The sequence below is a fragment of the Dermacentor andersoni genome, chromosome 5 (assembly GCF_023375885.2).
Source record: "Dermacentor andersoni chromosome 5, qqDerAnde1_hic_scaffold, whole genome shotgun sequence".
NCBI lineage: Eukaryota > Metazoa > Arthropoda > Arachnida > Ixodida > Ixodidae > Dermacentor > Dermacentor andersoni.
Window position 1 is genome coordinate 21,201,244 of NC_092818.1, and position 27,051 is coordinate 21,228,294.

At 50.4% G+C, this 27,051-nt stretch overlaps 1 protein-coding gene and 1 long non-coding RNA gene across 8 annotated transcripts in view; both read right to left on the reverse strand.

Annotated features, from left to right (window-relative positions):
* Positions 1–2,121: 2,121 nt before the first annotated feature.
* LOC129384594 (uncharacterized) overlaps positions 2,122–27,051 on the reverse strand; it is a 165,419-nt gene continuing 140,489 nt past the window's right edge. For all 7 annotated transcript variants that reach the window (XM_055070148.2, XM_055070144.2, XM_055070143.2 and 4 more), the window contains one exon: positions 2,122–2,254. In XM_055070148.2, coding sequence (XP_054926123.1) covers positions 2,228–2,254 — 27 coding nt within the window. In that variant the 3' untranslated portion in view covers positions 2,122–2,227. The remainder of the gene's footprint in view (positions 2,255–27,051) is intronic.
* On the reverse strand, positions 22,269–25,742 carry LOC140218323 (uncharacterized). The gene is made up of 3 exons (XR_011894589.1): positions 25,482–25,742; positions 24,387–24,520; positions 22,269–23,290 (listed from the first exon to the last, which is right to left on the reverse strand). It is a non-coding gene; the product is annotated as an uncharacterized lncRNA (long non-coding RNA).

Consider the following 27,051-nt stretch of genomic DNA (forward strand, 5'->3'; position numbering starts at 1 on the left):
CGATTGCTCCCTGTCTGATTTCTTGTGAGGCGGGGGATCTTGTCTTCTGGCTCACGCAGAAGCTCCCATCCCTCCTACGGCCACAGGGGCGCTCCCGCTACTCACAACGCGGTTACAAAATTCTTCTGCATGTCTAGAAGGGTCTTTCCACCCCCTCCCCCAAGTTGAATAGGCTGAAACGCGTTCCTCTTAGACTCTTACAGACCTGTACATGTCCGGGTCCATAGGCGCCGACTACGGGTGGGCTCCGGGGCCCAAGGCCCCTCCGGAGCTTTCCGAGCGCCCCCCCCCCCCCCTCCTCACACCTAAAGTGCCATTACCAAAGCTTTGTCCCCCACGTCATTTCAGGCTTCTTTGGACTTGCCTAGACCTTGTCACTTGAAATTTTACGGGGGCTAATAGCTTACTGGATCATTGTTGGCGCGGACTTGCACGGCTTTTAATTCATACTTTCGCTTTATTTCGCAAAAATGCGGACAATAGGGGGGCACGCGCATTAGAAGCACCTAGGGGCGGCTGCGTCATCCGTATTTTCTCCCTTTAACATTGTTTCAAATTTCCACTGTAAGCACACTGCACTGCACATTGTATTTACATATACACACAGGACAAAGTTGATAATATTTTTAAAAGAGATGAAGGTAGGTCATTAAAATTTATTTCTAAAGGTATGGATAGCCTATGCGTAAAGAATGAATATGTTGTTGTATGTTCGTCTTGCTTCAGCTTGCTCTGTGCGCTTTTTTGACCATGAAGAAAACCTAAACACTTTAGTGACTCCTTTTGTAGGGTCTTTTATCGATGTTGTGTGAAACGCACTTGAATATTGTGTGCCTCAGTACTGCTTTTCTTTTCAGTAAGCAATGCTAACGACTCATGAAAAAAACATTAACATTTTACAACATTTATTAGGGATGGAAACACAGTTGCATGCAGATGTCATAAGTATATACATGATGTCCCAATTGACTATCACGCACCAAGATTGAAAGAAATAGCAGTGCGTTACTGGAAGAAAACCTAGGGCATAGTGTTTACAGTACAGTGGAGTAGCTGGCAGTAACTTTTTGTTACTGATATGTAATTAGGTAATTGTAGTTATCTAAATCGAGAGCTGCAATCCTAATTATCAAAGTGTAAATGAGGCATATCAAGGCACAGCCAAAGGACGTCTAACTGCGGTATTTCCAGCGACATACTAATTGCGTACTAATTTTTCCGTTTGATATATATACCCCGCGAAATATGGACAATACCACGTAACTGCGCTCCCATCCGGATCATAAAGCAGCGTTCTCGAACAACAGCGTCATTAAAGCCTTGACGCTGCTATGTTAATTTGTTGCGTGTTTCTCTTTTGTATCTTGTCAATTCGGTGTTACGTTATTACCACAGCGCTGTAAATACCTGTATGGTTTAGAACTCAGTTCCAGAACCAAGCTTCATTCTCGGAGAAATTTCGGAGCAGAAAATCGGAGCACTGCTGATAACCGAGACACGACAGCACACGCCTTGTGTGTTGTCTATTTGTCCCAATACTGTGGCGCTGCGCAAATGAGACTATGAATCTGCACCATCGCCCGCCTAACTGTTCTTTTAATACAGGCAGAAGCGGCAAGTTACAAATCTCCAGGCACTCATCCACTATCACTCTTCCCGCAACACCCTGCGCCAACATGCCTTTCAGAAAAGCAAGTCTTTCTCCACTCCACACGCACATTCATAACGTTGTGTGGATTAAACTTCCAACTTGGTTTCTTCTGTCCCGAGGGAGTTGCATAAAATGGATCCGCGCACGTGATGCAGTCGCACCAGATGCAGCCTGCCTATGGCCTCTGTGCCGCCAGTTGGTATTCGGCGCGACTTGTCTTTTCCGCCCTCGCTCAGCTGCTGACGCGTACCTACCTTACCACTTGTAGTAAGTATCACCCTCATTACGTGCACCAGCTGGTAGTCACAGAAAGCTTCACTTTAAATAAAGAAGACTACTAGCGCGCCGCCTGTAGCTGCTACACAGCGCGGAGGGCCGACCAGAAACTTTCAATGTCGTCTGGCCTACTAGTCAGACCCACCTGTGTACTGCTACAATCGCCGTTATGGTAGTTACCTCTGCAGAACAAATCTGGTCACTAAATCATTTATTGTATTCCTAACGTTGTCTCAAAGTTGCTTTGTTCGCTCTGGTTGTGGCAACATCTGGTGATGGCTTGAGGCTCGTGCATCCTTGTTACTCGTACAGGTGAGTAAAGCAGTCCTGCAACAAAGAACACCTGGATCATTGGCTAGAATTATGTGACTAACGCCATGGCACCAATGACCTGGCTTCGCGATTAGGTCTCAGGGCGTTGCGCCATTGCAGGTATGAATCAATGCTTGGATCGTTTCTAGAATAATACCCAGACAGGCATACTTCCATGTAGCAATGCATGCTTTCATCGCGGTGCCCATGGCGCTGTTTCATATCAATATCGCACTGGTTGCCAAGCGAAACCTATTCACCTAGAACAATAAAGTATGTGCGGCCTTTCTAATAGAAATAGTACAGAAAGGTGCATTTTTGGTCGATTTCCACACGTAATGAAATCGGCGGCACCCGTAGCCAGCTTGGCGATAAAAACCCGGTAACATATCGGCAATATATCTGATATGTTCATGTGGGAGCACAACCCCTTTAACACAATCCTTCCAGTACTCAGCCACAAACACGTTATTGCATCATTTTGCATACAAAAAGGTACACAAACGCCACCTGCATATTTTACCACATTTTATGTTTACTGCATATTTGTTATCTGCCTTGTTGTAGTCGGCCAGCGTTTCTGTTTCCCTGTAGCTACCACCTCTTCAACCATATAAATTAGCCGGACTTTCCCGAAGAAATATGGCAACTTTGCGGACAATCTTGCCACGAAAATTTATAAAACGTGTTTACTGACGTCGATCGATTATGCATGTGAGTATGCGTGTGCACTTAATTAGATTGTGCTAATTTACTGCGGGCTACTAACTTGAGGCACCGTTTCCTCGTAGCACTGCGACGTACATTACAGGCATCTCGAAGGCTTTTCCGCGTATCGTTAGGAAAATAGGCGTAAAGTGAGTACTGTCTCCTAAACGAGCTGAATGCTAGTCGTTGTCTCAGCTTAGCTTCAGTTAATATATACTAAAGAAGCTACACATTCTTGCCCCCAAACTCGTTTCTGTACATTTCTCCTTGGGATTCTGTTATTAATATTTTATATTTTCTTTACAGCCACGTAATTGTGAGAAAAAAGTGGCACGACAATGTTTTCCGGAAATTGCTTTCCAGGGCACGCGCCAAATAAAATTTGCATGCGTGGTCATGGATTTCCTCGAGAACGTTCGTCCCCATGACCGTGCGCCTGCCCACGACCGCTTGCCACGACCACTTGCCCACGACCGCTTGCCCACGACCATGCGCGAGAACTCACGCGCCGCGACGGTCTGGAGGCCTCGGAGGGGCAGGAAGGGACTCAGCAGAACGATCCACTCCTCACATTTCATGAAATTACTAAACATTACCAACTTGGTCGGAGAATTTATCCTCTGCCTCACCCGAAGCTCAGTAGAGGTCAGTCAGCTGCACTTAGAATGCTGCAGACGGGATCTTTCCCGTCGCGGGGACTCCTCAGTAGGATGTACTCGGACGTGGACCCTAGTTATCCCGACTGCACTGAAACCTTTTGCTCAATGGCTCACATGCTCTGGCGATGTCCCGCGTTGCCTAACGACTTCCTCTCCAGCGAGGCCGAATGGGAGGAGGCCATCAGAAGCACGGTACTCTGAAAGCAAGCCCAGGCTATCCAGAGGGCCCAGGAAAGAGCGGAGCGTCACGGCGTTCTGTCCTTTACGTGGGCGCGGCCAGCGGCTACAATGGCCTCCCGTTAGGAGGTCCTGACAGTAGCTCCTCAGGATGAAATAAAGTTCGTTGTCTGTCTGCCTGTGGTCATGGACATCACACAAATAATTTGAAGCCGCTAGGCATTCGAGCATTGCGTATTTCATCAAGATAGAATGAATTGTCGCCAGAACAGTGTGGTTTAAACAATCAATAATTATAGAGCGGCGAATCTGCCACACTAATAGTCCAAATAGAAAATCATGCTGCAGGTTCAAAGCACGACCACAGGGCACTATTTTTCTACGGTGACGTGTGCTGTTCACGCGGTCACTTCTTCACCCCGGCACTGCCCTTTACAGAATGCATGGCAGTGAATATTTTCAGCTGAATTTCGAAGCCTGCATCGATTCGTACACATATTCAACAGTGTATCATGTTCCATCAACCTCAATATAATTATTTTCCTGCTTAGAGGCTAACTCCTAGCACGTCTTGACGGCGCCTACAACTTTTTCCTAAGTCTTCCTTTTCATCTTTTGTCTACACACGTTTCAATTTTATTATCTCAAGTTTTAGCACATGTCATGTGTCTTTCTGTCATACAAGCGGTATACTGCAATCTCGCAAAGTTCTTGTGAACCCGCTCTCCAGCTGCCCCTCGTCATTGCATAATTTATTTCCTGGCATTTTCTGTAATGCCCCTGTTGGAAGCCTGCAATTTTTTTACAAAGTGGCGTTTAGTGTCGTTATATAACTCAAGCAGGCTGCCTAACACGTACCGCAGCAACATCACTGTGTGGCCAACCAACCGTATCATGCCAGTCAGTGAAATCAAAGAATATGACGCGCATTGTTCCTCTTGAGCTCAAAGCAAAGTCCACAGCAGACGATATTGGAAAAGTTTGGGTGGCCAAGCAACAAAATGTCTCTTTAAGTGAAACTGTGGTCCGCCAACAGTTCGGAAACATGTATTTCTTACGTTTACTCTATCCAAGCTATCGAAGGCAATCATGGGGACGTATTCTGAAACGTTCGCCGCGGCGAAAGTTTCGCCCTGGCCACGCCTCCGCCGTTGCGGCGCGCGCTGAATGGCTGATTTGACAAAACCGGAAATTCACTTGCGCCACCTGGTACTTCCTGTCTACGTCATTTTAACGTCACGGTGTCATTGGGTGCTCCGGACATTTATTGAATAAGCGAACACGTCTTTTGGCGTTCGGTTGCTGGTGGAATCTAGCGGGGTAGTTAGGTGGTAGTTTATAGCAGAGTTTTTGATGGCGTAGTGCACGTGTAGTTTCCAGGCGATTGTTGTTGTTCGTTGTTTCCAGGCTGTGTTCCCTTGCGCAAGTGACACGTGTGGGTGGCAGTGCTTTTGAGCAGCGCCATGAACAACGCACTGCTCGCGTGGTTCCTCGCGCGACGGCGGGAACAACATACCCGCTCCAGCCGTGACGCCTTCGCCATGAGGGGAGAAGCGTTTCGGCGCCATTTCCGGATGACGAAGAGCGCCGTCCGGCTGCTTTGCAGCGAGCTTGCCCACTTGCTGGAGCCGCCGACCGCGGGGGGCCTGAGCGTTGAGGACCAAGTCCTCTGTACCCTCAGGTTTTTTGCAACTGGCAGCTTCCAGTCGTCAGTCGGCAGTGAGGCGGCCATCGACATGTCCCAGCCGTCAGTGAGCCGCTGCATTGCAAAAGTCGCGCGGGCCATTGTTCAGGTTGGGAAGGAGCAAGGATGGGTGGCCTTCCCACGCACCGCCAGCGAGCGAGCTGTAATTAAGCAAGGATTCTTGCAGCGCGGCAGGCTCGGCGGCGTGATTGGGTGCGTTGATGGCACGTTCATCGCCATCGTCGGCCCGAACCTGCCTCCTGCGCAGAAGGCAACGTATTGGTGCCGGAAGGGCTATTACGCCCTGAATGCAATGGTGGTAAGTTGTAAACGAAATTGCATGTAATGGAACAACAATTAATGGACAGCCATTGGCATCACCGTAACACAATTGTCTGCAATGTGTTTCAGGTGTGTGACTCGGACTTGAGGGTCCTTCATGTTGACCCGCGATTCGCTGGGTCGTGCCACGACGCGCACGTGTGGCGGTACGCGTCGCTTCGTCGGCGCATTGCCAGCGGCCGCATTGCCGTCCAAGACGGCGAGTACCTTCTCGGTGAGTATTAACGAAGTTGCTCTCAAAAGGAAAACTACTCGATGCGTGTGTGTGATGTCCTATGTTGCGTAAGATGCCGGAAATACTGGCTTCTATCTGTCTATGTGCAGGCGACAGTGCGTACCCCCTGGAGCCGTGGCTCCTGACACCTGCGCCCGGCCACCCTGCCCCGCACACACCGGAAGGGCGCTACAACGCCGCGCACACTTCCGCAAGGTCAGCGGTGGAGCGCTGCATCGGAGTCATGAAGAGCCGATTCCGATGTCTGCAGCGGCACCGCGCCTTGCATTACGGCCCCAAAAAGGCAGCTACGATTGTGGCAGCCTGTGCGGCGCTGCACAATCTGTGCATTGATGAAAATGTGCCGCATACGGGCCGCGCGTACTCCGACGGAGACGACGACGGCGACCGTCCGCACGCCTCAAGCAGCTCAGCAACGCAGGGTGAAGCACCTCGGGCCAGGCGGGCACTGTATTTGCGCGGGAGGGCGGCACGTGCAAGGCAGATTGCAATACTCTCGATTGCTCGTAATCGCCACTTGCAGCATGTACAGAATGCGGTTTGCCACGCACGTCGCCTGCAACGCTAGGCCGTAGCAGTTTGCCCGTTGCTGCCTCCCCTGGCCGCTCCCATGTGCAGGCACCTGTCGCCGCCCCCTTCTGCCCGAGTAGTGTGCGTCGCTTTGTACCAGACGCTCTCACGTGCTGACACTTGCTGCTCCTGTGCTGGCTGTGCTTGTGGTTTCGTTGCTGCCTCCCCTTCTGCCCGAGTAGTGTGCGTCGATCTGTGCCAGACGCTCTCACGTGCTGACACTTGCTGCTCCTGTGCTGGCTGTGCTTGTGGTTTCGTTGCTGCCTCCCCTTCTGCCCGAGTAGTGTGCGTCGATCTGTGCCAGACGCTCTCACGTGCTGACACTTGCTGCTCCTGTGCTGGCTGTGCTTGTGGTTTCGTTGCTGCCTCCCCTTCTGCCCGAGTAGTGTGCGTCGATCTGTGCCAGACGCTCTCACGTGCTGACACTTGCTGCTCCTGTGCTGGCTGTGCTTGTGGTTTCGTTGCTGCCTCCCCTTCTGCCCGAGTAGTGTGCGTCGATCTGTGCCAGACGCTCTCACGTGCTGACACTTGCTGCTCCTGTGCTGGCTGTGCTTGTGGTTTCGTTGCTGCCTCCCCTTCTGCCCGAGTAGTGTGCGTCGATCTGTGCCAGACGCTCTCACGTGCTGACACTTGCTGCTCCTGTGCTGGCTGTGCTTGTGGTTTCGTTGCTGCCTCCCCTTCTGCCCGAGTAGTGTGCGTCGATCTGTGCCAGACGCTCTCACGTGCTGACACTTGCTGCTCCTGTGCTGGCTGTGCTTGTGGTTTCGTTGCTGCCTCCCCTTCTGCCCGAGTAGTGTGCGTCGATCTGTGCCAGACGCTCTCACGTGCTGACACTTGCTGCTCCTGTGCTGGCTGTGCTTGTGGTTTCGTTGCTGCCTCCCCTTCTGCCCGAGTAGTGTGCGTCGATCTGTGCCAGACGCTCTCACGTGCTGACACTTGCTGCTCCTGTGCTGGCTGTGCTTGTGGTTTCGTTGCTGCCTCCCCTTCTGCCCGAGTAGTGTGCGTCGATCTGTGCTAGACGCTCTCACGTGCTGACACTTGCTGCTCCTGTGCTGGCTGTGCTTGTGGTTTCGTTGCTGCCTCCCCTTCTGCCCGAGTAGTGTGCGTCGATCTGTGCCAGACGCTCTCACGTGCTGACACTTGCTGCTCCTGTGCTGGCTGTGCTTGTGGTTTCGTTGCTGCCTCCCCTTCTGCCCGAGTAGTGTGCGTCGATCTGTGCCAGACGCTCTCACGTGCTGACACTTGCTGCTCCTGTGCTGGCTGTGCTTGTGGTTTCGTTGCTGCCTCCCCTTCTGCCCGAGTAGTGTGCGTCGATCTGTGCCAGACGCTCTCACGTGCTGACACTTGCTGCTCCTGTGCTGGCTGTGCTTGTGGTTTCGTTGCTGCCTCCCCTTCTGCCCGAGTAGTGTGCGTCGATCTGTGCCAGACGCTCTCACGTGCTGACACTTGCTGCTCCTGTGCTTGCTGTGCTTGTGGTTTCGTTGCTGCCTCCCCTTCTGCCCGAGTAGTGTGCGTCGATCTGTGCCAGACGCTCTCACGTGCTGACACTTGCTGCTCCTGTGCTGGCTGTGCTTGTGGTTTCGTTGCTGCCTCCCCTTCTGCCCGAGTAGTGTGCGTCGATCTGTGCCAGACGCTCTCACGTGCTGACACTTGCTGCTCCTGTGCTGGCTGTGCTTGTGGTTTCGTTGCTGCCTCCCCTTCTGCCCGAGTAGTGTGCGTCGATCTGTGCCAGACGCTCTCACGTGCTGACACTTGCTGCTCCTGTGCTGGCTGTGCTTGTGGTTTCGTTGCTGCCTCCCCTTCTGCCCGAGTAGTGTGCGTCGATCTGTGCCAGACGCTCCCACGTGCTGACACTTGCTGCTCCTGTGCTGGCTGTGCTTGTGGTTTCGTTGCTGCCTCCCCTTCTGCCCGAGTAGTGTGCGTCGATCCGTGCCAGACGCTCTCACGTGCTGACACTTGCTGCTCCTGTGCTGGCTGTGCTTGTGGTTTCGTTGCTGCCTCCCCTTCTGCCCGAGTAGTGTGCGTCGATCTGTGCCAGACGCTCTCACGTGCTGACACTTGCTGCTCCTGTGCTGGCTGTGCTTGTGGTTTCGTTGCTGCCTCCCCTTCTGCCCGAGTAGTGTGCGTCGATCTGTGCCAGACGCTCTCACGTGCTGACACTTGCTGCTCCTGTGCTGGCTGTGCTTGTGGTTTCGTTGCTGCCTCCCCTTCTGCCCGAGTAGTGTGCGTCGATCTGTGCCAGACGCTCTCACGTGCTGACACTTGCTGCTCCTGTGCTGGCTGTGCTTGTGGTTTCGTTGCTGCCTCCCCTTCTGCCCGAGTAGTGTGCGTCGATCTGTGCCAGACGCTCTCACGTGCTGACACTTGCTGCTCCTGTGCTGGCTGTGCTTGTGGTTTCGTTGCTGCCTCCCCTTCTGCCCGAGTAGTGTGCGTCGATCTGTGCCAGACGCTCTCACGTGCTGACACTTGCTGCTCCTGTGCTGGCTGTGCTTGTGGTTTCGTTGCTGCCTCCCCTTCTGCCCGAGTAGTGTGCGTCGATCTGTGCCAGACGCTCTCACGTGCTGACACTTGCTGCTCCTGTGCTGGCTGTGCTTGTGGTTTCGTTGCTGCCTCCCCTTCTGCCCGAGTAGTGTGCGTCGATCTGTGCCAGACGCTCTCACGTGCTGACACTTGCTGCTCCTGTGCTGGCTGTGCTTGTGGTTTCGTTGCTGCCTCCCCTTCTGCCCGAGTAGTGTGCGTCGATCTGTGCCAGACGCTCTCACGTGCTGACACTTGCTGCTCCTGTGCTGGCTGTGCTTGTGGTTTCGTTGCTGCCTCCCCTTCTGCCCGAGTAGTGTGCGTCGATCAGTGCCAGACGCTCTCACGTGCTGACACTTGCTGCTCCTGTGCTGGCTGTGCTTGTGGTTTCGTTGCTGCCTCCCCTTCTGCCCGAGTAGTGTGCGTCGATCTGTGCCAGACGCACTCACGTGCTGACATTTGCTGCTCCTGTGCTGGCTGTGCTTGTGGTTTCGTTGCTGCCTCCCCTTCTGCCCGAGTAGTGTGCGTCGATCTGTGCCAGACGCTCTCACGTGCTGACACTTCCTGCTCCTGTGCTGGCTGTGCTTGTGGTTTCGTTGCTGCCTCCCCTTGCCGCTCCCATGTGCCGGCACCTGTCGCCGCCCCCTTTCTGCATTACAAGTGTTCGCCGCATTTCGGCTGAAAGTGCCTCCCCTTTCCTGCTCCCTTGTGCTGACAGGCGTGTTTGTGAGCTCGTAGTGTGTATGGTTTTCTGTGAAGTGGTGCCTCCTTGCTGCTCCAGTGTGCCGACACCTGCCACCATCTGCTGGGGCATTAGAAGTGTGTGTGGTTTTGTGGCAGTTGGTTGCCCCACCTGACCTACACGTGCCAACATTCCTTATTGTGATAGAGGTGTTTGTGTTTGTGGTGATGTTTCTCGGCTTTCTTTTAAGGGGGAGCTTCTTGTGCAGTGTCTAGGCAACGGCTTGCGCTGCTCAGCCTTGCCTTATGCTAGCTGCTGCCTTGTTCAAAGGTGTTGTGGAATGCAAGGGTTGAAGCTACATTATTGTGTTCTGGCTGCCGTGCCACTGGTATCTCCGCTACTTGCTGGCTGCGTCATTGTGGCAGCGCTAGGCGCAGGGCCAGGAAACGCTGCATTCAGTGGGAATGGGAGCAGATCAGTGAGGCAGGTGATGTGTATGTGATCACACGTCATCTCCACAACCAGCACGCCATCGTTCGTGTGAATCCGTTTGCATCATGCAATTTCGCCATTCTCACAGCATTGCAGCCTTGCTGTCATGGATGATGATGTGCCATTGCACCACTAACGCCACACCCTTGTGTGCAGGGTCAGGAAAAGAGAAGTTCAAGATTCGTGTGCATCATATGTAGTGTAAACACTATATGTACCGTGGAAGGTGGCAGTTTGTGATGACATGGTGCAGCGAGGCGTGCACCACATCTGAAAACAAAACGCTGTTTTCTCGATGCTGTCAATTCATGATAGTGCACGACTGCAATACCACATCTTTAGATGTCATGCCATCGTAACCGTATCGTAGCAGTTATTCCACCTTCGTAACACCACTGCTATCATCCACTTGTAACATTGCAATAACTTCAGCATCACGTTTCTGTTGTCAGAATTTCCACTCCAGCGTAGTCTTGCTCGCACTGCCATTGTAATGGCACCGTTATGTTACCATTGGCATTTTTGCATTCCCAGCACAGCATTGTTGTCACGTCTCTGCTTCTTCTCTTGAGTTGGCAGTATACATTCACTGCTGTCACTTCCACGCTGCTTTGCAGGCATTGCGACTCGATAGCAGTTGTGCAGTCATAACAGTTGAGTTATAGCAATACTGTATCGAAGACGAACTTGATCCATGTGACGCTGAAGCTCACCTTCTGCCGTTGCATCAGTGATCATTCGGGATCCTCTTGTTTCTTTCACTGTGGCTGGCAGCCACCTTTCTTCCTCTCCGAAGTTCCGGCTCCGAACAGGAGTGCCCGGGATCAGCTTGTTTTCTTGATCTGCCGGTGGACTGATAAGGAAGGCTACAGGTGGTGGAAGGCATGCGTCCAACCGAGAACAGATCCGGCACCCGAAAAGTTGTTGAGACAGTGATCATCCAGGGGCGCTATAAGGTAGCTAAAGAGCAGTTCAGCCAATCGCTCAGACAAGTCACCTGACCCAACCTTCTTGAGGCCATCTTTCAGCGTCCGCACGGCGCGTTCACCAAGCCCGTTCGATTGGGGGTGATGTGGTGCCGTACTAAAGTGCTTTATGTTGTTTCCTGTCACAAACTTCGTGAATGTCTCTGGCGTGAACTGAGTTCCGTTGTCTGCCACAATGATTATTGGTATGGCCAGCCTGCTGAAGATTTCACGCAAGGATGTAACTGTCGAATGTGCTGTGGCATGACGCACTGGAATTGCTTCGATCCATTTTGAAATTGAATCTATGGCCACTAGGATCATGGTGTTGCTCACTGGACCAGCATAACCCAAATGGACACGTGACCAATTCTCGTGCGTTAGTGGCCAGTTCACTAGTATTTTTGCCGGTGACATTGCGTTTCCTTGCATGCATGTAGTACATTTCCTACTGATTTGTTCGATAGCTCCGTCGATGGCGGGCCACCACACGAAAGTACGGGCCAACGACTTTATTGCTGACATTCCCTGGTGCGCCTCGTGCAGGAATTGCAGCGTGTCACCACGAGCAGCCTCGGGAATCACGCCTCTGTGACCCCAGTAAATCAGCCCTTTGTAAACGGTTAGCTCACTTTTTCGTGCAAAGTATGGGTCCAACTACGGATCGGGTGCTACATACTTCTTTGGTCAACCATGAAGTATGTAGGAATTGACATTTCCAAGTACTTCACCTTTCTCGGTCAACTGTCTCAATGCTTGTGACGAAAGGGGCATGTCATCTAGCTGCTGCAGCGAGTGCACGAACTCGTGTAGCTCCTCTGATGTGTCATCAGTGGTTTCTAGAGGAGGCCGACTTCGTGCGTCAGCATTCAGGTGCTGTGAACGCCACCCTCGTGCAGTGCAGCAAAAAGGTCATTGATTACCGGGAGTGGGTACTGCTCCGTCACACAGCTGGCATGTACAGTTAGCCTGTCCTCGCCACACAATTGAACTGTTCCGTCTTCATTACCGGAACTATCGGCGTCGCCCACTCTAAGTGAGCCACCGGGGACAGGACTCTGAATTTATCAAGCCTGTCCAGCTCGTATGAAACGTTTTGTCGCTATGCATATGGAAGTGGCCTGGCTTTGAAGAGCTTTGGAAGTGCATCCTCCTTTATGTATAGATGAGTGGGCGGAACCTTGAACACACCCAGTTCAGGTGCAATCACTTCCTCGTACTCATACAGGATCGCTTGCAAGTTTAGCCCTTGCTCCTTAATGCTGCACACGCTCAAAACCGCGGCCCTTTCGTTGTTCAGCGCCTGGATGAGATCACGGCCACACAAGCTCGGTCCCGAGATGCGAACAACGGTCAGTGACGCCGTGACAGTCGTACCGCAGGATGAAACTGGGAGCGTTAGCTTCCCGGCTATAGGCAACGGACCCAAGTAGCATGACAACCTCAAGGTGGATTTTTCAATGCGGGGCTAGCTTGTGTGATGTTGGCAGTAGACGTCCCAGGGCACCACGTGCACGAGTGAGCCGGTGTCAATTTCTATCACGATGTCGGCTCCACCCCAGCAAAAATTGCATCGTACCGGGCTGACGATTCCGCTGTCTGCGGTTGGTTGCGGCTTTAGTGTAAACAACTGTGCAGAGAGCTCAGCCACGGCATTTTCCATTGACCCGCTGCTCAGCGCCAAGCTCTGGTGCGGTCGCTTTTCCTTAGATCGACGCACGGCAGCTAGGTGCCCATTTTTCCTACAGTTGAAACATTAGGCATGTTTAAATGCACAAGTCGCCTCGCCGTGCTAGCGGATTCACCACCGATGACCATCAACATGGCCCCGAATTTGCATTTATCAGCCAGGCGTCAAAGCTCTACAATAACCTGTTGAGCTGATTTCACTTCCCTTTGAATGCGGGTGAAGAACTTGAGGCTTGCGGCTATCTCATTTGGCGGGGGTGTGTAAAATTATTCGAGCATGGTAACCGCTTCCGCGTCGTTAACTCGCTCACCTTTCGCAGGGCACAACGTCCACTCAGTGCGTCGATAGGCATCGAGCTCAGTGCCGAGATGAGAAGCGCTCTTCTTTTAGCGTCGTCGACGATGTCGTTACCCTCGAAGTACGACTCGACTCTGGTGTAGTACGACGACCACTTGTCCTTGGCGTCGGCGAAATGTGGAACTTGGTGCGCCATGGCAGGAGTGTTCGCCGTCATCAGGGTTCTGGTTCGTTGCTCGTCGTCACTGTTATAAATAAACTGTTATGACTGCTACCAGGCGAGAACAGCATCCGGCCGGACGGCCAGGAGCATAATAAGGGCCACACAAGAACGGGAACACTGCGCCCGTTTATTCAGTGACAGCACTTTGTTCAGATGTTCTCAAGCTGCTCCGGCACACGCAATGACGCCAGTCTCGCGCCACGGCAAACGCGGTTTTCTCTGTCTTCGTTGTCGTTTTCACTTTGCAGCAGTTGTGAACACTGCATTGTCGTCACACAAGTGTGCCTGTTGCAATAATGCAACTGTGATCATACCATTGTGGTTGCCCTAATGGTGGTGTCGTTTCAATACCCTTGTAAATGCAGCATTGGTGCGCTTTCGACACGTTTGCATTCGTGGCTACTAGCCTGTCGCATGTGTGGTAATGTTGTTCTTTAGCCTTTCTGATGTTACGGTAGTGGCAGCGTTCCATCATTAACATTACGTTGGTGTCATTCCGTGACATTTATAGTGCTGCTGTCATTGTGATGTCTTGCATGCTTCTTTTCATGACAGCGCCCAGCTACTGAACGCCGATGATAGTGTATGCTAGAGAAAATTAGCCCAACTAGGACATGTCATGTGCATTTGCCACTGCTTGATGGGCGGCAATAGTGTTCCTCGTGAAATGCCATTAAAAGTGTGATTACGCGTACTTTTTTAAGCACGTAAGCATATTTTTCACAGCTTTCTACCTCCCGATGCTCCTATGCCATGAAACCGGCTCTCTCATCCTTCTGCGTTCCAGATGCATGTGCTGTTGTGGGACTTGTTTAGTCATACGCATATTATGTGTCATTGACCGATGTGGTCTTGACCAAGCAAGAACAGTCAAGCAGATCCTAAGGGGATGAGAAGCATTGTGCTCCTACGTGAAGACAGGGCAATGGTAACATTGCTTTAGGTGCTGCAGTTGTGCAACATTGTTGAAACTGCTCGCAACATGTGGATAGTCAATGCTATAGCCTCATGCTGCGGAATACGAGTACGAAATTAATGCAGCTGTGCACCCGTATGAGAAATCTTCGCATGAAGGAATTCAACTAAGTGGAATCGCATGTATTGCCAAGCATACAACACGTGAACTGTAAACAAGGCACAGTCTCCATTTGCCAATCGCTGTTGAGCCTTTGCTCGTGTGGAAGCTATTTGCGACAGTGCGACTGGTCGTGAAGGTCTGTTTGCAAAAACAAACATGGCTGCATAGCACCATGGCAGTGACAAATATTTTTGAAGCGACCGTAGCAATCGAAGAATCATGACTGGCTTCCAGCACCATGCTGGTGAAGTGCCTTAGCCGCAAAGACAGACCTTCCGCATAGTCTGCAGCGCCACCATGCCATGGAATGATTCTGGAAACGTAGACGCTTATTATACCAATTCCAGTACTTCACCCCCATAGCGGTGCCAATGACGCACAGAAATTGACTCGTGTTTGCTTTTTCCTACAATGGGCTGTTGCACCAGTTGTCGAGCGTCTTCTGTGGCCCCACACTTGATACAAGAATGCAATCGGGTTCTACAGCTTTTGCAATGCTGTTCAAGCTCAACGTGGCTCGTTTGGCGAATGACATAGCGTCAGATGATTTCTTTCCACCATCGCCGCCTCGTTGCCCTACAGCTGTTACCGTTGGCAGCAGTGAAGGTGCACCAGTGCGCATTGCAAGTTGGACGTGACGCAAGGGAGCTCTTTTTCCCAGCAGCACTAAAGGGATTTTGCACAATGCGTGGGGACACACATTCTACGTTTCTGAGGATGTGGAGGCAAAAATACATTGTTAGCAATAGAATTTCATGCGTCGTTGGCGCTACAGACCTGCTCAGTGTGTGCTGCACACCTCCTTGGCACCTGATGAAAACGTGAAACTATGCCTTTCCCTCGTTCAGTAAAAGCAGGACAAGCCTTGGCCCCAAGGCGGTTAGGAATGCAACTGTCCTCCTATACAAGCAGCTGTCATTACACAACCGTATGCAAGTGGGATAGTGTAGTGGACATGTTTCCCTTGACACATTATGTTTGGGGTAGTGTAGGAGTGTGTGCGACACAATTCAATGTGAAGGAAACGTAACTAAACGTGTACGTTGCCTTGCTGAGGTGCTGACATGGGAAGGTAGAGCATGAATCAAGTGCGGTTCTGCAGACGTTACTTGGACAAATGTGCCACTACACGATATGTGTCTGACATCATGAAGGCACAGCACGCATGCGACATTTTGTAGCAGCTGAGGAAACAGAACCGAGGTGGGAACGAATGCAACAGCATCCAACAGCGTTACATGCATATCTTGCAAAGCGCATAAACATTACACACTTGCTCATATCCTATTCCATAATAAATTTTGACAAACAAACAGCGCAAATGCATGTGCTTCCACCGATTGTTCTATTCAGCAGGTGCGTAGAAGATGCGAGGCAGACAGTTCCTGGCAAGCGTGTGTGAACCTCCTCGTACATTCGCTAATTGGAGGACACTGGACACTCATTTAAAGATCATTCCGGCACATACCTTGTATGTGACATTCTTGTATGAAGTCCTACACCACGCTATGGATACAGGAACGTGACTGCAAGAAAGGTGCACAAGTGCTTGCGGCCCATTAAGGAAATTTTTGCTGTGAGGAGACGCCGCAGCATTTCTGACCACGTGACACGAAGAGGAGTATGGCACACTTCAAGAGCGACCGCCATTGCCCTGTGATGGGGCCAACTGCTTAGTGATGCACTCTCAGAATGGGGCCTTTGGGATTTCTGAAAATAGGCTAGGCCCCATTGAGGCGCGCTTTCTTGTCTGTGGCGCAAACGCAAAAGTGAACTGCGCTTCAGATTACGTGCCATATTCTGTGCCATGTGGCACGAAGCAGCACACTACGAAATAATCGGGAGGTGTTGATGTGCAGACAAAGAAGTACGCATTGCCCACTCGAAGTACGTATGGCCACTGTCATACACTGGCGGATGACCCTTGCCAGTTAAGTTGGACAATTGTGTGAAGCGACGGGGCGAACCATTTTGCCATAGCCGCGATAGGGCAACACGTGTGGCATTACAAGCGCACCGCAACTTATACTGCAGACAATTCGCTACACGCATCATACAGTGGTCATCTGAAGCGATTCACTTGGGAAGGTGGTGCAATGTAGAGCGAGGACGCTTGAAGAGAAATGTTCAACTCCGGCTGCGCCTCCATGAGAAATGTTGCAACAAGCTCGATTGCAAGATACAAAGTTGAAAAGGATGAAGCATAAGGACAGCTGCAAATGCGATCCCAGCAAGGAATTTACATGCAATGCACTGTATTGTATGTTCCGCTTTACCCAGAAAGAATCATTGCTGCAGTAAGCATGTGCATGGTGAAGCAATACAGTTCGCATAGAGCAAAGCTTCCTGTTTTGTGTAACGATGATGCTACATGTATTGCGACATCGTGAGGACCATCGCATTTTGAATCTCACTTGGCAGCTAACTTAACGACTCTGAGTCGACAGTGTGATGCATGTGCATATGGCACCAAACAACCCCATCAAGTTCACCTTGTGCACCAATTGTCTAACGAGTAAACTGAAGGGTACAGTGATACAAAAATGACTTCACGCCAGGTATCACACACATGTTGTGCGAAAGACGCCGCACATGTAGATCACATGGTGTTTTAATGTGTAACAAATTATGTTTAATACCTTTCCCACTGCAGCACTGCCACTTTGTCAGCATGCATCGAACAGTTCTCAGTTTGCATGCGTGACAGGACCTGCCCTGGGTTGTGATCACAATTTTCCAATAGGCACTCCATGGTTCAGGCGAATGTGTCACGCGAACAGGTCAATGGTACTTAGCTTGCACGTTTACAATTTAAGAAGATGCATGAAGTTGCACGCTGCAGCCACACAAAGTGGCCACCACACCGTGCTGCACATTGCATACCTTACAGCAGGAGTCCAACATAACGTTGGGGCCGAGCCCACATGGCAGCTCGTGATCACAGTTCATATCACATCTGAAAACCTCGCAATGCAAACTTGGCAATACATTCATTGTGCTGCAACGTGTTCGGGCCGTGTTCAAGGTCGTGTTAAGTGCTACGTCACACGTGGTGGAGGTTGCTCCTAGGTTCCTGAAAGTCTTCTCGCCTGCTCTACATCCTGGAGCTTCGCTCAGGTAGCCGTTTGTGCCAGCTAATCGCCCTCAAGCTGCAAGACGCTCCATCACACACACCAACATCTACAATCTCGGCTACGTCTGGTACATGCTCTCCTTGGATTATCTCTGGGCCCTTGCACGATCCCCATCTGCTCGCTGGCCTTCACAGTGAAGATGTGCAGGATTGGCGTGACAACTTCGCCCGGGTAAGTTCACGCAACCGGTGGGGGCAAGGCGATTAGGCTACGCCGCATATACTTCTCACTCAAGGGCGTGGCGAAGGCTTCTTCATTCAACCACAAGATCGACTTCCCCGACTGGAATTCTGTGAAGAAGGTTGTCGTCCTCCGGCAGTTTGTTGCGCACTCGCAAGCAGCAACTAGGCAAGTCCCCCACCTCGTATGTAGATGATGTCCTCTCATTTCACCGACGTGTCAACGCTTCGATGATGGAGACCGACAGAGTACGCCTTGTACTCAAAGGCATTGTGACTGCAGCCTTGAATGTGTTGGCCACCAAGGATCCTACCTGCATTGCTGATATTATATGCATGTGCCAGCGCCTTGCCGACCACGAATTTCTGCGAATGGCGCTGGACACCTTTGAAAGCGAACCCACAGCCGACCCCTCTTCACGCGCACTGGAGCGCACCATCACACCGCCACAGCTGTAGCCTCTTGACTTCTCGGCACGTTCCATTCCTACCCAGCATCTACACCACGTGTGGAGGAGCACTTAACGGAACCTAAAATGCGCCCCGACCACGTGGCGGTGCAATCACAGTGCAGGCACAAAGCAATCTCATGATGGGTGTCCACATGCAATGAAGCCTAAGAACCTGATGTGACCACAATGAGGTGCACACAATGAGCACGTGCATAAGAAATGGCCATAGCACTTTGTTATCCATTTTCAGTGTGTCAGATCGGACAACACCAATTACAAGCAATGTGCAACCACTCTGTTGTAGTGTTGCGTGCTCTACACATTCACATTTGCTGCGCGCACGTGATGCACAACATTGCAGTCTTCACAATTTGCTAATTTTACAAGCACTACCTGAAAACATATGTGATTGTTATCCTCTGAAAACGTGCTATTTTCCCCAATTCCCCAACGTTTTCAACAGCATGTATATGTACCGGGTTCGCGAGGTATTTGAGAGCACACTGTTGCCTTCACGCACAGGAGAGCATCTATAGCAAAGCACACATTTTTGTAACAAAACTGTGGGCAATACTTCTGTAATGCTTTATTCCCACAATTGCTCAATGGATTCACCGTCCTCAGCAACGACACATTCAACTGCGCACGAGGCAGCGTGAAGGGGTTAAGGGGCCATTACAAATGTTCGCATTCACGTAGCTATGGCAGCCCTGAGCGAGTTTCGTATTATTTGGCTGTTTCTTGGCACCTCTCGCAATGCCGCCTCAGATGGGCTAGTCGAGTGGATATAAATGTGGAGAGGTAGCAGGTCTGAAGTTGGGAATGACGGGGTTCTGGAAGCTGTCAGCAAACCACTTCTGTGTAATGCAGGCGGTGTGAGCGAGGGCTTGGTGTTGCTGACCGTCGTAACATTTTCCTCTAGAAACAGTCTCTGTCCAGGGCATTGCATTGATGAGCACCTCTGCGTACGCGGCAGCATTAACGCGGACACCTTCTGCAAATCAGCGTGCGGGCATGGTGTTAATGTTGTTGCTGATGATGGAAATTTCGTGTAGAACACTGCAGCTAACTTATTGGAACTGGCACAAAGCGACCTGCCATTACGGCAGGAAAGTTTTCGGTCGTGCTCAAAGTTCTTTTCGTCGGAAAACAAATACCGCAGCATTTGCGGCTCCTCGGGCCTCTCCAGCTTGATCAGCAATCGCTAGGAACACAGCCGAGTAGGTGACCCTCCCGAGTCTTACTGGACGTAAGTTGCCCCCTCATCATCACATATAAGTGGTACCACATGCTGTCGTGCACAGCGAGCCTGGCAGTCGACTGTGCCGCCTGGAGTTACTTTGCAGTGTCATGCATCAACTTCCCTGGGTGGTCACTCGCGATGACTTGCAGCCGCCAGAGGGAATCCGGGGTTCTGGCAGGGTCTCACCACACTCTGTGCTTTTCCTTTTAGCCAAAAATGCCGCGCCATTGCAATGACACACACTTCTGTCCAAACCTTCTAAGCGAGACTTCGCTCCATTCAGGAAGTGAACAATTTCCAAGTTGCTGAGGTATGCAGCCACGGCGAGGAGGACTGCGTGGCGTTTCGTTTTCTGCGTCAAACTCTGTACACTTCCATTTCTGAGCTGTGTCCGCCTTTTCCTTGATAGGTGGTCGACCAACGAATTGCCACATGCATACATAGTTTTCATGAGCATGCAGCAGTATGCGGCTATATGTGTGAGTGCTCTCAAATACCTAGCTTACCCGGCACATGGAAAGCCGAAAGGCATTCCTTTGATGTCACAGCTACACAGTGCAGTTACAGCACAGCCTGTAAACAGTCTCACATCATTCGGCACATTCGAGTGGTAATGATGCGGAATGTTAAACACTGACCTAGGTACATGCCTTCCGTTTACAAGTGTTCAGCAACGTAACACACTTTGCATTTTCGCCCCTCAGTGTGCAAGATTCCGCATTTCTCGTAACACCTGTGTCATTAATGGGGTTCGCACACTCCGAATGGCCACATTGCATAAATTACCGGCTATGTTGCTTGCTGTCTCACAGAATGTCACTTTCACCTTGATATCATTCAATGTCACACGCGCAGTGCCTCTCTGTGTTCACATATACTTTGCTTGGGACTGTGGCATTTCTATTCATTATATTTCATTTAGTACGCTTCCAACAGTGGCGCACAATTCCATCTGTCGTGTGGTAAAGCCACGCAGGTAAGCTGAGGATCGATGCACTGCTGAGCAGTGTCAATTTCAGGATAATGCCAAGACATTGTGTTTTTCTAATTTTGTTGTTTTCTGTGCTGTTTGCTGGAGTGCCGTGTGTTCTGCCCTTATACTTGTGCGTGTGGCAAGTGTTGTCTTTTTGTGGTGCTACTTTTACGTTATTGCTTCTTTTTTATGGCCTGTGCATGCGCGCATATGTAGAACTGTTACTCGTTCTGCTGATACCTACACGACCACAATAAATTAAGCTTGCCTCCCGCACGTAATCATGTGCTGCAGTGTTCAAATGATGTAAGTTTAGTTGTGCTTGCAGCACCTCCTTCCGGCACACGTGTTTACTCGAGTACAAATGCTTAATCAAATCGAGTCACGAGTTGTCGTTCACCACATTGTCACAGTAAGCACGCTACCTCAATGTGCACTACTTCAAATGATCGAGGAATAAGGCACATTTCGAACAAAACAGTTCACCACATCGATGTGAATGCACACTGCATCGTACAGGCTGCGTTCGCAATGCACCCACAATAATCCCAAATCATGCCTCGCATTGTCTGCATGACTAACAATTCATATTGGACAATGGCATGGCACAAGTTACACGGACTTGTGCACATGTGGAACGCTCTGTTAATGATTGCAGTACTCACACTAACTCACAAACTCGGCTGTTGAGGAAACGCTTCACAAAACTAAAACACAATTGCACATACGCATTACACATTTTGCCACAATAGACCTGCCTTGCAGAAGTTGAGAGAGATGTACACAGTTATCGACATCAGTTCATCTGATATGCAGTTACCGTTGCTTGGCAACATTGTTCATTGCAAAACCATACAGTGTCGATGCATATGGATCACACAAGGTTAACGTTTCATGATGTTATGTGTTATGCGAACGGGACACAGCAATGGTCAAGGTGCATGACATTGCCAATGAAACCTCATTAGTCTGTGTTAACGGAGAGCGATCATCAACATGTTCAGAGGTGGTGCAGCTTCATGTAAACACACATGGACATGGCGCTCCCTGAATACGTGCATGCAACAGGATACAGCTGTCCAAGCAGGACAGAGAAGGAAATTTTGATGTTTGTCGGTCATTGCAAAACAAGGCGCAAACACGTCCTTGATGCAGCCCGAAACGTCCACCGGTCATGCGAAACGCACAAAGGAGATGATGTATGACTGCTCCCACCTTGCCGTGCTGTTCACGGGGAGGTGGGGCCAATCAAGGTGGCGTTATGCTGCTTTTATCCTGCCACCCCCACTGCTTGCATGCATCTGTGCACTTACGTGGTAAGCGAACGTGTCACTCCAGAACGCTGCCAAAGCAAAATTGCTAGCTCCTGCGACATGTGAATATGTGTGCATACATGTACGCTGCGGCACAAGTATAGGCACATTAGTTTGCATTGATGCATAGTGCCAATAAGAAATGCAAGGGTTACAACCAGTACGTACAGTATGTAATAGTGGACGCTAATGGATGGAAATTTCACTAAGTAATTACAAAGCACAGCGAAGTGCTCCAAAGTGTCCCGTGCAGATGCTACACACACACATGCATGTAAGGTGAAGGCTGATTCCATTCACAAAGAAATAATTGCATTTCTGCGGCGCACTGTAGAACAACGCCTACCAGCGATACAAACATTGCACAGTCGTACCGACGGCTGAGCAATAACACGCTCTTGTTGTGCAGTAATGCAATGTCATTGAGCAGTGTGTGCATTGAAAAAACAACAAACACACCAATCGTTGCGCACGGTACGAAAGACATGTTCCTGCAGCACGAAACTTTTCCATTGCTGTGCCTCCACAAAAAATGTGCACACGCAATAAACGAAGCGTTACATGGCGTGACACATCGCAGACCCTCTTTGCCGCGAATATGGCCTGTGTCTGCGCATTTACAATTCATTACGAATCTGCATACCTCTATACGGAAATCTCGTAATGCTGTCAGACTAACATGACAAAAACAGGGTGAGCGCGAGACATGGACATTCATTTCAATGAGCATAATGAGAACAAGGTGAGCACAGGAGGCAACATTTTGGCAAGTGGCCACGCCTTTTTCCAGTACACATACGTTGAAAGCGGAAGCCAACATTTCGACAAGTGCATTTGTCTTTGGTCAGGGCATCATCGGTTTTATATGTTGCACTGCTGTGTACACACACTGCTGTTTTGCAGCGAAAACGCTCATCCAAGCACTTCATAGTAAAGAACCAACACTAACGTCTGTTTCCAACAATACAAACAGTACAGGCCTGTTCGATGTGGTACATGGACAAACGAACACGCAAGCAAGGAACAAGGAACTAGTAACGTGAAACGAATACAAAAATCAATCAATAAATACAAGCAATCAATACAAGCAATACAAGCAGTCAATAAATATACAACAAAGCGCTTCGATACATTGTTTACAAGAATTGGCACAGAAATGGCAAATTAATAAATAAAGCAAAGAAATAACAAATAAATGGCCTCCGGCGTCAGGTCCTGCTGACGCAGGAGGAATCAACGGAAAAAAAAATTACTGGGGCTGCTGCGGCTGGTTCCCCTGCGGCAGGTTCTGCTGGCGCAGGAAAGCCGTCAGTGCCGCAGCGAGCGTGGTCACTGGGGCGAGCTGCTCCTGGAGCAGTTGCAGCTGAGTCTCCTGCCGCCCCAGGACGTTTCCCAGTCTGTCGAGCGAGTCCGCGATGCGCTCCATCGCGGCGGTTTGCTGTGAGAGGACGGGGGAAAGAAGGCACTTCACATACGGTGTGTCCTCACGCGGGTTCACTGCTGCGTTCGTTTGGTTTGCAGAACCTATGTAATGTTACGTCATGCACTTTGCAGTCAACCTTGTCCGATTTGTTGCATTCACACAGAACCAACTTGCACTGTTCCCTCTTGCAGCCTCACAGTTATGTTACACGTGTCGTAGTGGGTGTACTTCTGGAAATGCCAGTGTGAACGTTCAGTGACATGTCTTTGCTGTATGGATATCAGTGCGTTCTCCTAAGCGGTACGCAGGTTAAGGTAGCAGGTGTAATACAAAATTTATTCGTGCCACATTTACAGACCCGCATCGCAATATTTCACTGAGCTAGTTGCGTCTAGGTCCACACCTGCCAATGTAAGTTGCTCAACATGTCTGGCACACTTCGGCCAGTAGTTGGCCGAAGTGTGCCAGACCTGCATATCAGGCCAGACCTGCATATCAAAGGAGCACTAGTACAGAATTATATTTCATGTTATTGTTTCGTTTGCAACAACAGCGTTCGTCCAAATGTGAATCGCACATACCAACCCCACTCTACCCACAACAATACAAACTCATTCAGGCGCTGCCCTCAGATGTATCGTGCAGTCTACATAACGTGCTTACAAGTGTACGGCTTGTGGGATGCATAAAACAGCAATCCAAGCTCCTCGTGCAGTGCAACTAACCGCCTTATGCATTCATTCCATGCAGCAAAATAACAGTGTCGTCCTCACACTGCAGCACATCCCGCCATCCAACCTCTCATCCACGCACACACTTCGGTGCCTGTAATTTCACTAACCTCACAGATCCGCTAAACACTGCGCGATGAGAGCACATGTTTCTGCTATCCCTGTGGCCTTTCACTTGCCGAATGTCACTGCAACCTATTGGTCGCACCACCTACCAATCTTTACGGCACTACTACTGCTCATTACCAACCACTACACTGCCATCCTCCTTCCAGCACACATTCCCTTAAAGAATTGTGCCCACGGCAGGCACCCAACGAAAGCACTGCTTATGATGGCTGACTATACTGAATGAACCATTACTCATGAGAAGTGCATACCTTTCTCGACTCTGCAAGCAACTCGCGCTGGATGGTGGCTTGGCTCTGCGCAGCATGCACAGTCCGCGCACCATCCAGCACTGCCTGCTCGAGCAGCTCCCCCTCGGAGCGCGGCGGCCTGCTCCGTGCGCCAGCTGCTTTAAAGAAATGGTGAAACATGTGGTGAATGTTTGCAAATATAGGGAGAATGAGCATGCGTGGCACATCAGAGGCTCACACAGTGACAGGACATATAATCCTTCCAACTGTCGATGTGCATTACTTGTACTGCAAGCGCGACACAAGCGAATTATTTGGTGCCTCGGCTCAGTAGTCCGTTGCTTTATGTAGGCAGTGTAGTTCCCTACCACAAGAGTGAATACAATAACTGAACTTCTTTATAGCCTGTCCAGGCGGTCGGAAAGCGAAAATGTAATCAACAGCGGCAGTTCCTGCACATTGCTCCGTATCCAGAAAATTGTGTCATCTGCACTGCTACACAGGTTCTTTCATTAAGTGGTGGTTGTGCAAAGCTAACGAGGCTCAGGTTACTCCGACAGTTACTCCTCCCTAGACTGTCTGCGTTGTTGCAATTAACAGTGTATAATATTGAAGCGTTTCTGAAGACACCAGTTCCACGCTACACAATGTACACTATACAAGACTTCATTTTTTTGCACTTGACAGCTTATCACGATGTGAGTGGCACCAGTATGAGCCTTTGGATGTCACGTCCATTCTTTTAAACGCTTCCAATTTATACTTTGTGTGCACTCTTCGGTTTGCGCCTACCTCAACTTGGACAGTGGACAACAACTAGACATATTGCTAAAGCAAAACTTTTGCATCATTTTAACTTCCTCAACATCACTACCCTTTCAGGCTTTTCCTTCAAACAATGCAGCTGTTAGTCGTGCCTGCCGGCATCAAGCACTGCTGGAGCATGCACGACACTGTGCGTACATTTCGTGTAACGCATTGTGCGGACATCACCATAAGCTCTCCTCTCGCACAACCGCACCCTACGGCTTGGCCTGGCAAAAAAAAAATGCATACGACACCTACGCTTGCTGTGCTCATTGCATGTGTCCACAAGTGAAACGTATAGTGGCTTACCCTCGCTGGGCCTCGACCTTCGTGGCCGGGAGGGTCTTGAAGAGGCACGCCTCCCTGTAGCCCCACTGGGGCCCGGCTGCGGCTCTTCAGCAGTGCTCCCTGGCGCCACGGGTGGTGTTTGGCTGGCCTAGTAATATGCCAACATAAGGAAGGAGACTTTATAACACCTGTACACTGCCTTTCAGATGCGATATGCTACTACTTTGCACTGTGTCGCACCAGCACCCTCTCTTGGAAAGTGTACAGCTACAGACAACACAATTTCAATTTCAACACAGGGTTGAGTTGCTTCACCCTGCACTACCACTTCATTGGTCGAGTAGTTAAGAGGATCTAGACGGCACTGCGCAGGGCATGTGTTGCCCACCACGATGGCATAATGTGCACACCTCAGGCTGCTGTGTATTTCCTGCTATGTGCAACCACGGTGCACTTCTCTGACCTTCTTAGGCACTGGCATCACCATCGAAAAGCACAATGCAAGAGTACACCTGCAAAATAGTATCCTCACCTCCGAGCTGCTGGTAGACATGAAGAAGGGCTCTCCAAGGCCTCTGGTGGCACCGCTTCCGACAAGTTGAAGGGCGCGGCCCCGAATGCCGCCCAGTCGGCCGCCGCCTGTTGCCCTGCAAGGAAACACTGCGTTCGTAAGAATACGAACCGCATTCATTAAAGCCTACTTTTCACTCACCTTTGCTCGGCCGAAACATTCGCCGCGTCACGCCTGCATCTGTACAGAAACTTGCACCACCACAGCCTCCATTCTCGCTCTGTCTTAACTGGCGGCCCTTCTGCGTTGAGAAGCGCCGCCAGTTGCTTCCACAAATCCTGCCTTTTTGCGGCCGTAAATTCCCCACCGAATTCCCCCGACCTACTAGCAAGCCGGGGGTTACTTTCCATAAAATTTACTATAATTTCCTCCTGCCGAATGGTAATTTGACGCGCAGGCATGGCTGTGATGGTCTTCGCTCATGTACAAACACAGGCAAACTGGCCGTCTGCGCGAGCAAGACCGCCAAGTAAATGAACACATTTTCTGGGATGGCAGCCTTTATTTCCGACAAATAATTAGCCTCCTGCTATTTCTTCTTTTGAAACCTGCAATTTCGTAGAAAAACAACGCTCTTGAACACTGCCGTCTGTTCACAACTCAACGCTTGCACCGCACACTTACCAAATTTTCGGACGGTAGCAGAAGGCCAGCAGACGACTATACAGCGGGGTCCCGCGCGTCTTCTTCGAGGGCTCCGCTGAAGCTTTGCCATTCTTTGCATGACCTTGGCGGTGCGCGAAAACATTGCACACACCCATTCTCAAAATGAAACAGCCACAATAAAACTCGCACACGCGCTACGCCAGTTCCTTTCGTGTTTGCTCAGCTCTACCCATTTTCAAAATAGGGCGCCATGTTGATTTGACGCCCCTCTGGCGGTGCTTGATGACTGACATACAAACGCAGAAACAAAAACCGTCGGTTTATGATATCACCCAAATGTTGCTTCCCAACTATGTCAGTTGTAGCACAACTTATTCATTAAAATATAACATTTCTCACTTTTTTCTCTCATTT